Source organism: Populus alba, chromosome 19 (genome assembly GCF_005239225.2).
Source record: "Populus alba chromosome 19, ASM523922v2, whole genome shotgun sequence".
NCBI lineage: Eukaryota > Viridiplantae > Streptophyta > Magnoliopsida > Malpighiales > Salicaceae > Populus > Populus alba.
In genome coordinates, this window is record NC_133302.1 from 19,943,192 (window position 1) to 19,961,803 (window position 18,612).

The 18,612-nt window shown below is 32.7% G+C and overlaps 1 protein-coding gene across 1 annotated transcript; it reads right to left on the reverse strand.

Annotated features, from left to right (window-relative positions):
- Positions 1-11,833: 11,833 nt before the first annotated feature.
- On the reverse strand, positions 11,834-16,195 carry LOC118038475 (lipoyl synthase 2, chloroplastic). The gene is made up of 7 exons (XM_073406759.1): positions 15,991-16,195; positions 14,412-15,116; positions 14,100-14,190; positions 13,843-14,000; positions 12,959-13,130; positions 12,574-12,684; positions 11,834-12,248 (listed from the first exon to the last, which is right to left on the reverse strand). The coding sequence occupies exons 2-7, from the start codon at positions 14,987-14,989 to the stop codon at positions 12,165-12,167; spliced, it is 1,194 nt and encodes a 397-aa protein (XP_073262860.1). The 5' UTR covers positions 14,990-15,116; positions 15,991-16,195; the 3' UTR covers positions 11,834-12,164.
- Positions 16,196-18,612: the final 2,417 nt, after the last annotated feature.

An 18,612-nucleotide genomic window follows, 5' to 3' on the forward strand; every position in this document is an offset into this window, starting at 1 on the left:
TAAACCCTTAATTTGACCACATTAACTTTTCAAAATTATAATTCAACCACTAGACTTCAATTCTTTTCAATTAAAACCCAAATTAAACTCAAAAATCATTTTTTTCTTGCAATTAAAAACAAATATTAACAATATCATCACAAACTTTCGATAAATTAAAAGCAGAAACCCAAGAGAACATAAGAAAGCACGAATAGAAACGGAGGGAAAGAAAAATGATAGATCTTTATTAAATGAACCAAAACACTTTGAACACATTTCATGACAGAGAATGTCACGGCCAGCCAGAGAAATAAATGGTGCCTTATTATAGGCAAGGCTTATGTATAAATACAGCCGATTAGCTCTCAATATTACTTCAATCCCTGCCTCCTGTTAACACAAGCAGCACTCATTGGCCCGTCGATCGATCACCTTTCGGAACAATGTCGAGAACGTTGATGGTTATCGGGCTCGCCGTGATGGTGGGATGTGCATGCTTTGCAGAAGCGGCCGGTGTACCACCTGTTGCTGACACCAAAACTCCCTCTCCTGCGGTTGGCTATGGAGCTATTGGTCAAGGAGGCAATCATGAATGCAGTCCAAAAAATCCCAAAGCATGCAACGTTGCACCGGCAAATCCATATTACAGAGGTTGTGAAAAAGAGGATCACTGCCACCATGTAGGGAGAAAGTTACTTGAAGAAGAAATTCAAGTGAATGCTCCCGTCCATTTTATACAATGAACGGGGCACCTTTTTTTCTCTGCTGCATAATTTATCGGTATTTGATAGCAAGCTCAAACTCAAGCTTGCCTTATTCTGACAGGATTTCCGGTTGCAGACCACTATAGTCGGTGGTGATTGCGGTATTCGACTACATATATTTCAAGATGCATTTATTACCATAGAATAGAAATCAGGGAATATCTATGGACTTATTAATCTCATCATGCTTCAAGAATTTCTTTCGGATGTACTTGTAGAAACTAAAATGTTCTATCAATCAAATTTTATCATGTGTTATTTTCATTTTATTTTACAAGAAAGAATAAAATAAAATTAAAATAAATAGCATGAAAAATAAATGAGCCTTCATAAATATCATTCAATAATGATGAATTCGCAGAAACTATCCAATAATTCATAAATCGCCGCAATGTCTTCATCTTTAAAAAGAATCTCAGCCTGGAAATCATTTCTATCAACCTTAACACTCTATCATTGCACATATCATCTTTTAATAGTTCATTTCTCTTCAACATTTGGTCTTTCTTTCTTCATGCAATGGCTAAAATTTCCACAGCTCCTCGAAAATCATGTCTACAACACATTTTAAGCATTTTAAGAGTTCATTAATGAAAAAAATGATACACAAAACATGATCCAAGATTTTATCAACACAAATCAAAATAGTTTTAATGAATGGAAATCAGTATGAATAAAGTAGATTAGCCCATCACAGCTCTAATACTATGCTTTATAAACTCGATATTTTCCCAAACATTTATACTTTATAATAATAGTATTAATGATTCCGGTGAGAAGTCAATAGAGATGATTACTTTAATTTGGGATTTGGCCAATTTCTATTTAGTCCCTGATATTTTGATGTTTTTTAGTTCCACCCATAATTGCCTTCCAACTTTGAATTTCGTGTAATTTTATTCCTGTCAAACTTAATTATCAACCCCAAAGTTCAACACCCTTTCCAATTCGGTCCTCGGTTCTTTATTTATAAAAATTAACCCTCCATTACCTTGATTTTGTTGATTTCAGCCTCTTAAGTCTCGCACATTTTATGGTTTGATCCTTGGTTTTGAATTTATTCATTCAAGTCTCTAATTGCCTTTCAAGCCTTACTATTTATGCAATTAAGCTCATGATTTAACCACATTATCTTTTCAAAATTACAATTCAGCCTCCAGACTTCAATTCTTTCCGATTAAAGCCCAAATTAAACTCAAAAACCCATTTTCCTTGCTATTAAACTCTTGATAAATTCAATTGAACCCTGAAAAAAAAAATTCATTGAGTTCTTAAACATTAAATTTTGAATTTTTCTTTCCAAATTGAATTTTTCTTGTCAATAGAGCTTTCATCGGTTAAAATTGAATAGTCAATTTTTCAACTTTGGATATTTTGATCATTCCCAACCATTTTTTGAAAAACTTTTGGACATTCTTCATGACCTACCTGCTAGTATATATATTTTATTTTCCCAACTTCTTCAAAAAAAATTGTATTTTTGTATTTCCTTTTTTTTCTAATTTCTTTGTATATTTATGTGGGGTCCAAAATGAATAACAACAATATAATTAAAGAGATCTCAAACATAAATTTTAACAGAACCGAAAACTAGATTAGAGATATTGCTCGGATACCAAATATTAGCAATATTATAATGAAATTTAAATAAATTAAAAGCAGAAGCCCAATAGAACATATCTAAAACACAAATACCAAACTATAGAAAAGAAAATTGATAGATCTTATCTAGTCTTTGCAAACTTTAATCCATGCACTTGACGAGGAAATATGTGTTTTTAAAATTATGAAACTTTAAAAATCTAAAACTTTTAAATTTATAAATTCCCTTTATAATGCAATAAAAGAGATATCAAACACAAATTTTAACGTACGGAAACCAAAACTAGACAAGAGATATTGCTCTGATAACAAATATTAACAATATCATCACAAAGTTTCAATAAATTAAAAGCAGAAACCCAAGAGAACATAAGAAACCACGAATAGAAACGGTGGGAAAGAAAAATGATAGATGTTTATTAAATGAACCAAAACGCTTTGAACACATTTCATGACAGAGAATGTCAAGGCCAGCCAGAGAAATAAATGGTGCCTTATTATAGGCAAGGCTTATGTATAAATACAGCCGATTAGCTCTCAATATTTCTTCAATCCCTGCCTCCTGTTAACACAAGCAGCACTCATTGGCCCGTAGATCGGTCACCTTTCGGAACAATGTCGAGAACGTTGATGGTTATCGGGCTCGCCGTGATGGTGGGATGTGCATGTTTTGCAGAAGCGGCCGGTGTACCACCTGTTGCTGACACCAAAACTCCCTCTCCTGCGGTTGGCTATGGAGCTATTGGTCAAGGAGGCAATCATGAATGCAGTCCAAAAAATCCCAAAGCATGTAACGTTGCACCGGCAAATCCATATTACAGAGGTTGTGAAAAAGAGGATCACTGCCACCATGTAGGGAGAAAGTTACTTGAAGAAGAAATTCAAGTGAATGCTCCCGTCCATTTTATATAATGAACGGGGCACCTTTTCTTCTCTGCTGCATAATTTATCGGTATTTGATAGCAAGCTCAAACTCAAGCTTGCCTTATTCTGACAGGATTTCCGGTTGCAGACCACTATAGTCGGTGGTGATTGCGGTATTCGACTACATATATTTCAAGATGCATTTATAACCATAGAATAGAAATGATCAGGGAATATCTATGGACTTGTTAATCATCTCATCATGCTTCAAGAATTTCTTTCGGATGTACATGTAGAAACTAAAATTTTCTACCAATAAAATTCCGCCATGTGTTATTTTCATTTTGTTTTACAAGAAAGAATAAAATTAAAATAAAATAAATAACATGAAAAATAAATGAGCCTTTATAAGTATCATCCAATAAAATTATGTCATATGGCATTGAAAAAAAAAACTTGAAAGCCCCTACAGATCTTTATAAATAGAGGGCCGCCTCAATCTAGAAAGAAAGGATTGTGAGAAATATAAATTTCTCTTAAGACAAGCTCTTCAAGTAAGGAAGTTCTCTCAAAAAAATTTAAGCCTCTTTTATCTACACTAAAGTCTACAAAAAATGAAATTCTATTGGATCAAGTCTAAACGTCTCATAAAAGGTCTTTAACAACACTTTGAAGACAAATCAAAAGTTTTCTTCAAAGCATCAAATCATCAAATATTGCTTCGCGATACATGTTTAAATTCGTGTTCTTGCAAAGCACAAATTTTGGTTTTATTTCTCAAATAAATCAAGTTATCATACATCAAATCCAAAAGAAAAATCAAAGGATGATCTTATTTTTTTGAAAGAATACTTTAGATAGAAATTGTACCCAGTTATATATTTAATAAAAATATTTATATATGTGTGTGCTTATTTAATTTTAAATACTCAAAATTATGTCTACAATATCATTTTTTTCCCCCTTTAACTATAGCGTAGATGCAATCCTTACCCCATGCTTGGAGCTTGATTAATATATATTGCATAGTGCGTGGAACATAAGCTTTGTTGTCATATTTGCCATATTTATGATTAATCTAACGTAGAAAATAAATCAAAAGAAAATGAATCAAGGACTTGAAAATTATTTCTAATGGTTAAAAGTTGGAATTTTTATTCAGAGGTCTCAGAATTTTGGGCTATGCGGCCTCCCATTGAATAAAAAAACCTGAAAAAATTATTCATTACCATTAAAAAAATAATTCATTCAGAGGATGGTTTGTAGAATGTACAGAGCGAACGTTGGAGGAAAACAACAACCACATGTTATCAAGGAGCCAGAAGAAAGCTGAAATAAATGTTGAGAATTACTTTTTATTTTTACATTTTAAAAATATTTTTTGAAAAAATTTAAAAAAATTTTTTGTTTTAAATTAATTTTTTTTATGTTTTTAGATTATTTTAATATGCTGATGTCAAAAATAGTTTTAAAAAAAAAAAAAAAAATTATTTAATATATTTCTGAGTGAAAAGTGTTGAAATAATTAAGATCAAACACAAAAAAAGGCTGGAATTATAATAATCTGTATATTATAAGTGCATAGTCTTAACCTAAATACAAATAAAGTATATATAGGTTAAACTGAAAGTATTATTCTATCCTTAATAAATAAGACTACATAAATATTATTTAACAAAAAACACTTCGAAAAGCAACCGCAACCACATTCCAGACAAGCTAAATTGCTTTACTTTTTTGTATGTTTTGTATGAAAAACAGATTTCTACAATCTACAGCTAACAAAAACAGGACCATAACATGCTATATAATGCATCATTAGTCAATTTCAACAAGATATAATAAGCAAGGATCTTGATGAGTCCTAATTCACCTTTTATTATGCCATTGAAACAAAAACACAGAGAGAAAAAGAGAGAACAATTTAATTTGAAATTTATCTGCAGAAAATTAGCAGGTGTGAATTGAGGCGCAATCAAAATATAGTTTCAGGGATGGAATTTGCTCCGTCAACTTACAGGATTTATCTTCTTCTTCTTCTTTTCACCTTTCCCCTAGCTGAAGGTGAGTGATTACTTTTTGATTTACCAGAAGCTGAGAATGAATTAGTAGCAGGTTATTAAACCCAATATTCATGTATTAAATTTGGTTTATTTTATGTTGGTGTGAAGAGCGAGGTGCTAAAACCTTCTCATCAATGTGAGCTCATGGGCAAGATCAACCTATTATCTAACCCTAGAGTAGCTTTTATTCATTAACGATGACCCTTCCACTCGTTATTGTCGGGTCACTAAAATCAACTTTTGTCCTTCTCATCAATACTGAGGCTCTAACATTGAACCACTCGCCTTGGTATTCTATGGTAAAAATATGAACTTACCATACTCAACCTCTCCAGATTTTCTATTCTTGTGGGTTTTTCAACAATTAGATCCATATTGACAAGTACTGGTAGAGGAGGCTGAACAGCTGAGATATGAACAATAAGCTATGATTCTAACACTGAGATATATTCCTCTGGATGCGGTTGGGGCTACAATAAAAGGATGGGCATATGATCCTTCTCTAGATTTGGACTCGGTGCTTGTTCGAGTAAATTTGTGAGCCTCGAAACTTCAATCTCTTTCTAAAGACAAGCTTCTGTCTGAGCCCTTTCTTTGTTTTTTATTTTCTTTCGGGGTCGAGAGTGGAGGATTATGAGAGGTTGGTCTTTAGATGGATCTATATTTCAACATGTGATCATGCATGCTAAAATTATCTATTGTCCTTTCTAGATAGATAAGTTATCTCGTAGCTAAGTTCCCTTCTGCCATTGCGCTAGAAGGTCAATCTCTATCTAGCGTGTAATTGATTCAATCTAAAAAATAGCCTTTGTTTTAGGGTTTTTTATAATCATAAATAGGTTTGAGTTTAATCATTAGTATTAAAAAAAAAAAACATTGAAAGCCATTTGCCTCTCAGGCTCTAGCTCACCACGCACCAAAGAATAGTAAAATAGTTATTTTGTCATTTTAAAAAATAAAAAAAAAAAACTACTAACCTTGTTATTAGGGGTAAAATAATCTTTTTCACATGATGTATTAGTCATTTCTAAATATATTTGGATAAATCGGTTTTATTATTTTTTTTTTTATCATAATAAAATAGCTTGATTACCTTTAAAAACAAAAAATATGTGTGAAGAAGCGTTTTTTAATTTTTAAATACAATAAAATAACTGAAATACTCTTAAAAATAAAATAAAAATCTCAAGATGACATCCAGAGGCTTTTTTTTTTTTCATTATGGTTTTTTTTTTTTTGTTATAATCAAGTTCATTTAAGAATTTTTTGGTAATTTAATAAATATAAATATTATTAAAAAATAATTGATGTTGTGTTGCCCAGGTCAGCACGTGTACAGTCCTCATGCCCTACGAACGATGTTTATGGTGTTATCTAATAATTAAACAATGCCTTTCACGGTGGTGTTTGGATTGTATCAGTAGCCCCTTCATGATGCTACCATGTCACCAACAAGCCTATGATTTGGTGCCCGTGACATTTTCTTTTTTATCCTTCTTCTCTCTCCTTTTCAATTATCATGCTTGACCCTTTTCATTTATAAAATTGATAAATAAGAAGCCTGCTGCACGTACAGGATGATCCACAAGACATTTTTGCTTGATTTGAACTTCATATTTACAAGCAGTAGAGATATATATCTCCAGTACTGCTTGGAACTAGCCGTGCCAAGACTTAACCACTTTTGTGAGCCCTTTGGGATTAGATTCGGCTGATTCTACCAGAGGTTTTTGGACAACAATATTTAGCAAGTCTTCCATCATTCTACATTTGCAGCATGTGATTGGTTGCAGGGAAAATGGAAAGGAAAAATAACAATATCTGGGATTATGTTTCAATAAAATCAGTGCTTGGATTTAACATGTGATGAGCTGAACATGGATTAAGCTTTCTAAATTTGTGCAAACAATAACAAGTTCAGGGTGAAATATACATTGCAGAATTACAATACTGCTACATAAAGTTACGTATAAATTCCAACAGAAGCCTACACAACACAAGCTAAAGCTGCTTAACATACACTTGTTTTATAATCAGCAATCTACACAATAAAGCCTGCAGAACAAACTCTTCTGATTTCATCTCTGAGAGAGGAAGCAAATGGCATGGATGCTATTAGCCAACTCTGCTTCTCCTTTCCCTTCCAACCGGAATTGATGATGCTAATGAAGAAGAGGCTAATAAAAATACAAGGGTCATATTTTGAGCGTAATACCTTCGAAGGCATAGGTATATGTACTTGATAGAATCCGAACCCTCTTGTTGGGTGCCAAGTTATCAACAACCAAAGAACAGTTGACATTAACCATAACCTGTCTCAATGCAAGACTTTTAACCATCACAGAAATAGGTGCCTTTACGATTACAAGTAAAGGGATCCTTCCTGTTTCCCTGTTGTCCATTAGAGCTTCTTGAAGTCCTGAACCGAACTCGCTTTTTCCTGTCAAAACAACACGGATCATCGTTGTGTTCTCGAACGGTTGGTGGAAGGCAGGAATCTTGCCGGAACAAAGAGTTGAATCTGAATAGGCTACAACGACCGAGCTGTCCTTGCCATAGGTGAAAGCAATCTCTTTATTAGGATTGTTAGCTTTCACGACGACAACAAATTCGGTATAGAGGCTAAAATCCGGAGCCATGTTGAAAGCATTGACCTCGAAACTTTCGATATTATATTGAGGCATTTTGGGGTCTAGTGTTACGTAAAGAACGCCAAGAAGGCTAGCAAGAACGATAATCACAACAATCGAGAAGCAAAAGCAACAGCACACACATTTTAAACAACAATGTCCACGAGAATTATGATTGTTTGAATGGTACCTAGGAATGTTACGCCTTTGAGGAGGAGGCCTTACGCTTGAAGAATTATTATTGTTGAGCATAACATATTTTGATGGGTATGCGGGGGCAGTTTCCATTGCTGCCTCAACATCAGATGGATGCACCCTGCGCTGAGCATAGTCCATACAAGAAAGAAGAAGAAGAAAGAAAAGCCCTTTCCCTTCTCGTCTAAGAATCTTGAACTTGGAGGTAGAGAGGAGACAGGGGACCTTTTTGGAGAATTTTGCTCCACTGGTTTAGGTTAATGTTATATAATGCGAGGACATGGATTGGAGGATGATAGTAATTGACATGGTTGTTACACAACTCTCTATTTCTCTATTTTTAGCACCAACTATCTGGGGTTGCAGCTGATATTTCTTAAGACCATCCAAGGAGGAGCCAATTTAGGAAAATCTAGCAATTCTTTGCCATATCGTTGTCTTAAAAGATTGGCTTACATAGTCAAAATCAGTTACTCATAACAAATGGTAACTACCAAAGACAAATTGCAGTCTGTCAATAAAGTCCTAAATGGTAAATGATCATCCTATATATAACTATAGCCAACACTTATGATTGTCAAACCACCAAAAAGAAATGACACTTTGGAAAGTCCAACTCCAATCTATATAGCGAAAAAAATTCTCTTGGTGTTGCAGATTACTCCAGGAATTTTGCACACTTGACCTACACAGAACCAGTTGGAGCCATAGGAACTATGCATGAGAGCCACATTACATTATGAACCAAAATCCTAGGATGCAATGAAATTAATGAGGAAAGTTATAGGAAGCGTTTGGTACGTGAGACTGAATAAGAGTAAACAGAGCGAGAACCAGAAGCATAGGATGCAATGAAATTAATAAAGAAAATTGGTACTTGAGACTGAAGAGGACTGAACATGACTAGTACATAAACAGAAGCTTTTGTTTCATCCCATGCATATGTATCTGTCTAATCTCCTTCCATAGGGCAGAGGAAGAGAAAAGTGTCAAGGAATTTGGCAGACAAGCAATAAGCCTTTCTATTATATACAATTGTGATATTTCTTGGGTTGTGTTTGGTTAGAAAGACATAGAGAGAAATATAAAACAAATTTGTTTGTGAGATGTTTTTGGAGTGAACTCTATGTTTTCATAATAGAAAGGAAAAGAGAACATGCATCGTCTGTTCTCACTGTGTTTGCTCTTCTGAGATGCTATCCAAAAGTTACCTTAGGGACTAGAGTGTCAGATCTTTGCCAGTGTATCTACCTAAAAACAGATACAGATACATAATCATAGAATTGCAGCAGCAAAAGATGCTTTATTAAGAAGGAAATCAGTTCAAGAAATTGGAAAAAAAATTAAAAAACCTAACAAGACTTGCTGAGTTGCATAGGAGAGGAAGCATAGATTGATGATTTAGAATTACAAGATTTTAAAGCATTTCCCCTCATAAACGAAACAGCTGATAACACAGCCATCCTAACCTTAACCACCACCTTCTTCAGCTTCAACGATCTTGACCTTCTTCTTCTCAATTCGGTTCTTGATGCTAACCTGTAAGACTTCAGGAAAACCTGTCTTTTCTTAGCCCTTGCACTTCTATACCCCATGTCATGAAGATCATCGCCATGCAGAGCATCATAACGATCCAATGGCTGATAACCCTTTAATCCACTGCTAAAAGTTTTTGTTATGGTGTCATGGACAAGGGTGGTGGTGGTGTTCATGCTTGTATAAACAGAGGAAACAGTAGACAAGATCTTGATTCTTGGGGGTAAGTGTACTAATATATAGACCTAGAAAAAGGGTTTACGTTTGAAAATTTATTACAAGTTTTCGTTTTCTTCGCAGCCGTACATGAATTACTATATTTACAGGAGCTCAGAACCTAGTCTTCGATGTTAAATAGGCAATGAATTTGTGCATTAAGCTTCCTATTTTGACCGTTGACAAACAAGGTACCTTGTATATTCAGAGTATAGTAAGCATGAATTTGAAACTATCTCTGGGGTAAAATGTACATACATGGATTGATCTTAATGTTTTTTTTTAACCAAAATCTTAATATTAATACCAACCTAAAACCAAAATCATAGAAAAAAAACATGTCCAAAACGCAAAATTATAAGATAAACATGATAAACAATTGAAAATATAAAGGTAGCTTGTTAGATTATGGTTGTGTTTGCGGTTGCGGTTTAAAGTTTTTTTCATTTAGAAATGTATTAAAATAATATTTTTTAAAAAAAATTATTTTTGAGATCAACATATTAAAACGATCCGAAAATATTAAAATAAATTATTTTTTAATAAAAAATAAAAATAAATTTTTTTAAAATTTTTTTAAAAACACAGATTAGACCGCGTTTTTAAATGATTCCACCGAAAACCATAAAAAGCAAATACAACAAAAAAAAAAAAACCATAACCTCAAGGACCAACCACCTGTTTTGCCCACTTTTCAAATAAATCAATACTCCTAGATTATAAAATATTTTTTTTAACTCTTCTAGTTTGAAAAATTATTTTTTTATTGTTCTAATGTTGACTATGCTAGATTAAAAAATATTTTTTAATAGTACTAGTTTGAAAAATGTGTTTTTTTATTGCGCTAATTTGGAGAAAACTAGGCAAATTCCGATCGTAACTGGTGTGAACTGGCTATGGTAAAATGTGCAATCAACAACTTGTCAATCCCCAAAGCCATCTCATGAAGCTTCACAATGTTTTATAATCCTTTTATATCTTAATTTATTATAATTTGGATTTTATCCTATAAGGATTTCAACCATTCTAAGCACGAACGGCAACGTCACAGCAATATCATATGATACATCAAGTTCCACATTCTTTGACTTCCCACCTCTCACAATAATATACATCAAAAAAAAAATTCTAAATTTTTCACTTTCTTTTTGTTTTGTTGAAAAATCACAATTTTCCTAACATGTACATGGATTTTTTAAAATCCGGGATTAAAAAAATAAATAAAACTTAATTTAGTCAAAAATCACAAAAATTTTTTTTTAACACATTATAATCAAGTCTAAGTCGAAACTTCACCATGCTAGATTTCTAGCTTGTGCGGGGATTAAAAAAATAAATAGAATTTGATTCAGTCAAAAATTATAATATTTTGGACATGGACCTGAATTTTTTTTTTAAACATCACATCTTAGTTTAAACCTGGCCATTCTAGAATCTAGCTTAAATGGGGATTAAAAAAAACAAATGAAATTTGATTGACTATTTATTAACTATTTAAAAATATAATTGTAATTATTTTTTAAAATATATTTTACTTGAAAATATATCAAAATAATATATTTTTAAAAAAATAATTATTTTTAAAAATAACACATCAAAATAATCTAAAAACATCAAAAAAAATTAATTTAAAATAAAAAAATTAATTTTTAAAATGAAAAAAACAATAGGATTAAATCAACTAAGATGCAATTTGGTTTTCTTATAAAAAAAAATTATAATATTATTTTAACAGATTGACTTGTACTAACTGTAATCATGAACCTGTTTGAAAATTCAGAGATGGTGCAATTAATAGAGCTAGCAATAAATAAATAAATAAATAAATAAAAGGTGAATCTCTAACATGGAGCAATCTGGGCTCTCTGCAGCAGAAATCATCTCCCTAAAACGATCTCAGTCCCGGACTTGAACCGATTCGTGGAGTGAATTCGCTCTTTTCCATTAAACTATCTAGTTCTTTATGAATCTTTCCAAAGGGTAACACGTGAACAATTGCATTTGCTTTATTTATTTACTGGAAGAAAATAGTGACGCTCACAGGAATAATAACCCATGCTCTTCAACTTTATTTTGTTTTGACCATATCAATTAACCATGCTTTGGGTTTTCTTGGAGAAAAAATAAATAGATCAGTATGACTATCACCAGTAAAACTCACCACTGGCAAATCAAAAACCAAGAGAACGAAAACTCAACCTTGTATATTTGATACAGTTTGTCCCAAAGCCAGTTGCTCGTGACGTAAAGTTGCTGTTGCAGTAGTTCCATGGCCATCAAGATGGAATGATAAAAAGGATTACAGGAGGTGGCTAGGATATGGCAGCAGCTTCTTTAGCACTTTCTTTCACCATTGTCTTGACAAAGAGTTCCCCTGCTCTGTATGAGGATCGAACCTGGAAAATAAAATCGAAAGCTCTTGTAGGTAAATTTAAAAAGGTCGATAGAGTGTGTCTTTGAAACAACTAAAGGAACTCAAGCTCAGCTAGTAAAACATTGAATTTGAAGCAAAACCATGCATAAGTTTGCAAAGCTTTTATTATAGAAGCAGACTGAAATTTAGACCCAACAGGATTTTAATGAACACAAATGGATTTGAACAGGGCTGCATTTACAAATTATAACACTAACAATTAGCCCGTCTTCCCATTTGTTGTTCGTGTAAGAACACAAATGCTGACATCTATAACCTCCAACGTAAATAGTTATCAAAGAACTTACCAGAGGTCCACTAGCCACATAACGGAATCCAATAGACTCTCCATATTCCTTCCAATAAGCAAACTTCTCAGGTGAAACATACTCCTTAACCGTTAAATGTAATGGAGTGGGCTGCAAAAGATAAGCAGTTTCATATTGAGAGCTAAGGCTGCAAGAGTCAAATAAATTAGCACCACCATATAACACGACACCGCAACAAATGCCTTGGCAGTGTTGAACTGAAACCATCTTTTGGCAATATGAGAATCATTCAGGCAGTAAAACACTAGACTATGGCAAGCTTTAAGAATTTAACATAATTAAGAAAGCAGAGGCCCAATTCTAGGCATAAGATGTAAATTACTCGAGCTATATAGCATATGAGCATAGTGGCACATAATTTTACCTGTAAGTACTGTCCAAATGTTAGAATATCAACATCTATAGCCCTTAAGTCAGTCATGGCTTCCTTCACCTCATCATCAGTTTCTCCCAGACCCAACATTATAGAAGTTTTTGTTATCATTCCCTTCTTACTGATTTTTGCATGTTTCAAAACTGATAAACTCTGTTCATACCTGCATTTCCCATTCTTAAAATAAGAATCAAAATTAGCATTCACGATAAGTTTTCTTGAAAGAAAGACCAATCTGCATAAGATTTCTTGCTATAAGTACACCAAGCCTGGATTTGGTTTATTCATGCAAATTTTGTCCCGTTCTCAACAAATAATAGAATACCTTTATGTATCATCTACATAAATATGCTTTTGATGGAGAATGAAGGGCAACAATGGGAGACAGTAATTATTTGTTTAGGAATTTTAAAATTTTATGATTATTCTAGATTATTTTATTTAAAATGGGAATTGGTATTTTATTATTTGATAGTTTAATTAGGATTTTAGTTTCATTATAGAATTAAGACTTATTGGTTTTCCTAAATAATAAAAACTAGTATAATCATAAAACATTAAAATTCCTAAACAAATAAATACCAACTCCCATTATTGCCCTTAATTCTCCATCAGCTTTACTTGGCGATAATCGTGAATGTTATATAATACTAAATATTGTTTATATTTTGCATCATGTGTAAAAGTCAGAAATAGCCTAGAACAAACCACCAGAAATTTTCGATTTGTTTCAGCTTTTGTCTTTTGTATTCAAATACTATAAACTGATCATCAAATACAACCATGGCTGGTAAGCCTCAAAACACAAAACAACTGATATGATGCAGACAGATCCATGTTTTGTGCTTGTACAGAAGCAATAACAAGCCACTCACCCAGCTCGGGGATCTCTAACAATTCGTTGGAGGCGTTTAACAGTCTCAACATTGTGGGCAAACACATCCAATCCTGAATGTACCAAAGTATCTACAGCCTTTAGGTCACCACGGAAATCAGAAGTTAAGCATTCAACCATGATCTCTGGCTTCAGTTCCTGCAGAAAAGGTGAATAGAATCCAATATGTGATTCATAAACTCTGCAACAGTAAATAGGAGCATGACATCCATAAAGTAAGCCTGATAACATACAAACCTTCATAGCTCGAACAGTTTGGGCAAAATGGCCACTTCCCCCATCCGGTAGATCATCACGATCTACACTTGTTATAACAATGTAATCCACACTAAATTGGGAAAGAAGAAAACATACTAGATTAGTTCAATGCTTAAAGCAAGTTGAACACTACAGTATGAACTACTGTCTATCTTTTCATTTCTTCTTACATATTGAAGGAAATGGTATTTTGAGATGAAAAAAAAAAAGCCTTTCATTTGATAATCTAAGACATACTTGCAAACAGTACAGAAACAATATTTCCATAGTTATTCTAAGAAACAAACTCACCCCCAACTTGCAATAGCCAAAGCAGTGTTAAGTGGCTCCATGGGGTCAGGAGGAGGAGGGGTTCTGCTGGTTTTAACAGCACAAAATCTACATCCACGGGTACAAGTATCACCCAAAACCATAATAGTTGCTGTTGCAATACCATCCCCGCCTCCATTCCAACACTCTCCAATATTGGGGCATTGAGCTTCTTGGCAAACAGTGTTGAGATTCAAGCGAGAGATAGATTCTTTTACCTCTTCAAATCGTTCTCCTTGAGGAGCTCTCTGCCTCAACCACGCTGGCTTCTTCTCATTGGGATCCCTCCCAGTGTATGGCCCCATCTTTCCACCTCCTGGATATGGGTATGGGCCCTTCTCCTTGTTCTTCAAATCCACAGACACTGATGATGAAGAGCCATTATTGATAGTGGTAGAATTTTGTGAGTGTTTTGCATCAATTTTTGTCAAAGAGGGATAATCAATAGATTCACATCGAATTTTTGAATAGGAGCAAAAAAAGGAGGATTTGGATTTAGGGGCTTTAGGAATGGGAATTGACAATGAGAATGAAGGTTTTGAAAGAGATTGCTCTATCATTTTTATTTTTTCTGGGTTATTCTTTGATTCAAATGAGGAGGGGGAAAAAAGGACTCTTTTCTCTTTTGGTTTATTTTCCTGAGTAGCAGCTGCTGTAATATATCTAAATGCTGTCAACCAACGGTGCCTGTGTCCACTTGGATGGCATTGTATGGATCAGAATTCCATCCAGTTGTTTTGCTACAGAAAATTTACAAAGTCCATTCAACTTTCAGGAAAATTGACCCACTATAACAACTTCATCTATCAAGACAATGAAAGACGCAATGCTCACTTGCAGACAAACAGAACATGAATTTAAGGAAATGGATAAGAAAACTCCATCATAAATGCAAACATGAAAGCAATAAGAAAATGAACAGAAGGTAAACATTTAGAAACACACACATCCCACAGCTCAACTCCATTAATCCACCACAACTCTGCATTGCAGAATTATGGAACAAGCGGTTCTAGCACAAGACCAGGAGGTTTTACTGGCTACACTACTGGAAATCTGTGAAGGTTCTATGCTGTCTGTTGATTTTCTTTCTTATTAGTCCTTAGTATTTCTTAAACATCCCAACACAGAAAGACCATAGCTTTTTTTTATAGAAATGAAACAAGTGCCACTAATGCATCATCAAATCCAAAGATACAGTACATCATGCTTTTTCAAACTTTAACATTTCCAAGGACCTTACGTTTTGACTACAAGAATTTCCAGGCATCATCAAAATGCATAACTACATATCTAATGCAAGAAACGCAGTGATTTACAATCAAACATCAAATAAATCACCAAATTATTCAAAACCCATCTCCACAATCAAACTATACTGCACATTTTCCAACTATCTACAAGCATCAAAGACTAAAACCCAAAGAAAGTTATCATCTTGCAAGTTCACATAGGCATTTTAACAAACACCAAAATCCCATACCATCATTCATTTCACACACATGTACGAACAACAAAATGCAAGCAGGATTAAAAGAGAGAAAGGCAAGCACAAACCCACCTGTGATAAGAGAAATCTGTGATGAAAAATACAGGCTTTGTGTTTGATGAAATGATATGATGCTTGGATTTGAAAGAGAGGGCTTTTGTTTTGGGTCTTCGAGTTCTACGTCCAAACAATAGAAAGACCTTTTGTTTGTCATTGGTAGTTGCAACTTGCAACTGTAATAGAGCAGTTGCAGCGATCACGCAGACGACATGTCTTTTAAGATAAACAAGATAGTAACAACTAACAAGACTATATGAAGATAAATGTTTTAAGGACTCCCACTAAATTATTAGAATCTATCATAATAAATTTTTGTATGGTTTTTTGTGGAAATCATTGATATTTGAATATAATATGATTTTTATACAAGTATGAGATAAATGCATTATGGTTATTTAATAATTTGTTACTCATATTTTTTTTAATATGTAAAATTAATTACAGTTATGAGGTGACTATAACACAAATATAAAAGGTATTTATTAATATTTTTTAAAAAATATATTTTATAATTTTTTGATTTCTTTTCAAGTTTCTAAAATTATTTAAGTTAATAATATAATAAAAATTTTATATTATTTAAAAAAATTAGTAGTATCTTATTAGTTATTTTTAAATATACAAAACAAAAAAAAATATTCATAACTCATAAAAAGTTATAAGAGTATTTTCATTTTAATTTTTTTTTATTTTAATATTTATATCCCTTGTTTTTTTATCTTCTTTTAGTTCAGTTTCAACCAATGAGATTTAGTTTTTTTCTTCATGGTTTGCTTTTATTAGTTATATTTTTTCTTGATTTAATTGATTTTTGATTTTTTGCTCACCCACCATAACTTGGGTTTGCTAAACGGGCTGAGTATTGCAATTGGAGTGGGCCTAAATGGCCCATTTTTCTTAGACGGGTCTACTGGTTTCGGCCATTACCGTGCTATGATTCGGCCTTTGTAGCTGGATATTGGCTTTATTTCTGACTTCTTAAGTGGGCCTGCGTCTAAGTTAACGTGCTCTTCAGTTTGGTCGTGCTCATCTTTTGTGAGCTCAGTTAGTATTTGGGTTTGGGAAAGAATAATAAAATTTATAAAATCACTCTGGAAATTTTCCAGTGCGGTAACATTTTTATACCAAACGTGCATCCACGTGGGGTATGAAGAAAAAGAGAAGGCAAAGACTCCACAGCTTATACGGTGATCCACTGACCCTCTAGGCATCCCTACAGCAAGGATGGTGTACGTTAAGGTTACAGCCGTTTATTTCTCATCCATTAAGAATTCGATAGGCTGAACATGCAGAGGATATTCTTCTCTAGCTAACAAAACAACTGGATTTATTCTTTCTGCACGATTAATATAACTCATCATAGTGATTATAATTATGATTATGAGTGTTTATTTTTAGTTAGGTTTAGTTTTTATCAAATTAAATTGAAATTTTTTTTCAAAAAAAAACAATCAAAAACCGGATTCAAACTAATATTCAGTTTTTAAAAAAAAAAAATCAATTCAAACCGGTTTTCTTAATTTTTTGTTAGGTTTTTTTTTTATTTTTTTTTGGTTTAAAACTTAAAAAATCAAAACCAAACCAGTCGATTTCTTTTTAAATTATAATCAGTTTTTTTTTTACAATTTAATTTTTTTCAGTTATTTTTTTTAATTTTTCTTGGTGTTTAGTTTTTTTTATTCTTTCATGCAGCAGTAATGTATGCATAAATTACACGATACTATTTGGTTATTGTACAAAGAAATGGAGGTAATGAGAAGTAAAATCTATCTGATCGATTGATATAAAAGAAATTAATTTTTAAGAATGTTGATAAAAGAAAAACTAGCGATTGCTTCTTTTTTTCAAGAGTTTGTATACTCTAGGACAAAAATCATATACATAGATGGAACTTCAATAATAACTAGGTCCAGAGAGAAATTAGAAACAATGCATTTTTTTTAAAATTATTTTGAAGCAAATTTATATATTTTTAAAATAAAAAAATATATAAAAAAATGTCTTTTGTATTACACGATACTTGCATTCATTTATTGCTAAAAATAAGGAGAGTCAACTTCCATGCACAACATTGTTCTTGTCTTCCTCTGCACTTTCGACCATCTAGCTTAGTTATTTGTGTAGTTGGGGGTCAGCCCATATAATAGTTTCGTGCAGAAAATGGAAAATAAATGAGTTTTATTGGTCCCATTTACTAGTAAGCAACCATGTACAAATCAAATTAATAGGAGAAATTGGGCCATCAATCACAAATCTATGGTAATTAATTAACTATTAATCTTCCATCTGTTTATTTTTATGTTTTAAAAATATTTAAAAAAAAATTAAAATTTTTTTATTAACTTCAAATTAATATGTTTTTAATTTTTTCAAATTATTTTGATATGTTAATATAAAAATAATTTTTAAAAAATAAAAAATTATTACTGATATAGATTTTAACATGAAAATTTATTTAAAAAGTAACCACAACAATACTGTAGCTCGATGTATGTTGAACATGTTCTCTTGAGTAATTTGTAGACACTCTAATATGGATAGGCCAATATTTGTATAGAACAAGGTATCGAATTTTCTTGGAATTAAATAGCTTCGGGCCGGGGTGGTCCAAACTCAAGCACATACAACATCTAC

Excerpts from the sequence above, each read along its gene's own strand:
- LOC118038475 (XM_073406759.1), bottom strand. The coding sequence starts at position 14,989 with ATGATAGAGCAATCTCTTTCAAAACCTTCATTCTCATTGTCAATTCCC. Across the intron at positions 14,191-14,411 it reads TTGGCTATTGCAAGTTGGGG|TGTGGATTACATTGTTATAA; the intron begins GTGAGTTTGTTT and ends TTCCCAATTTAG. Across the intron at positions 14,001-14,099 it reads AAACTGTTCGAGCTATGAAG|GAACTGAAGCCAGAGATCAT; the intron begins GTTTGTATGTTA and ends CCTTTTCTGCAG.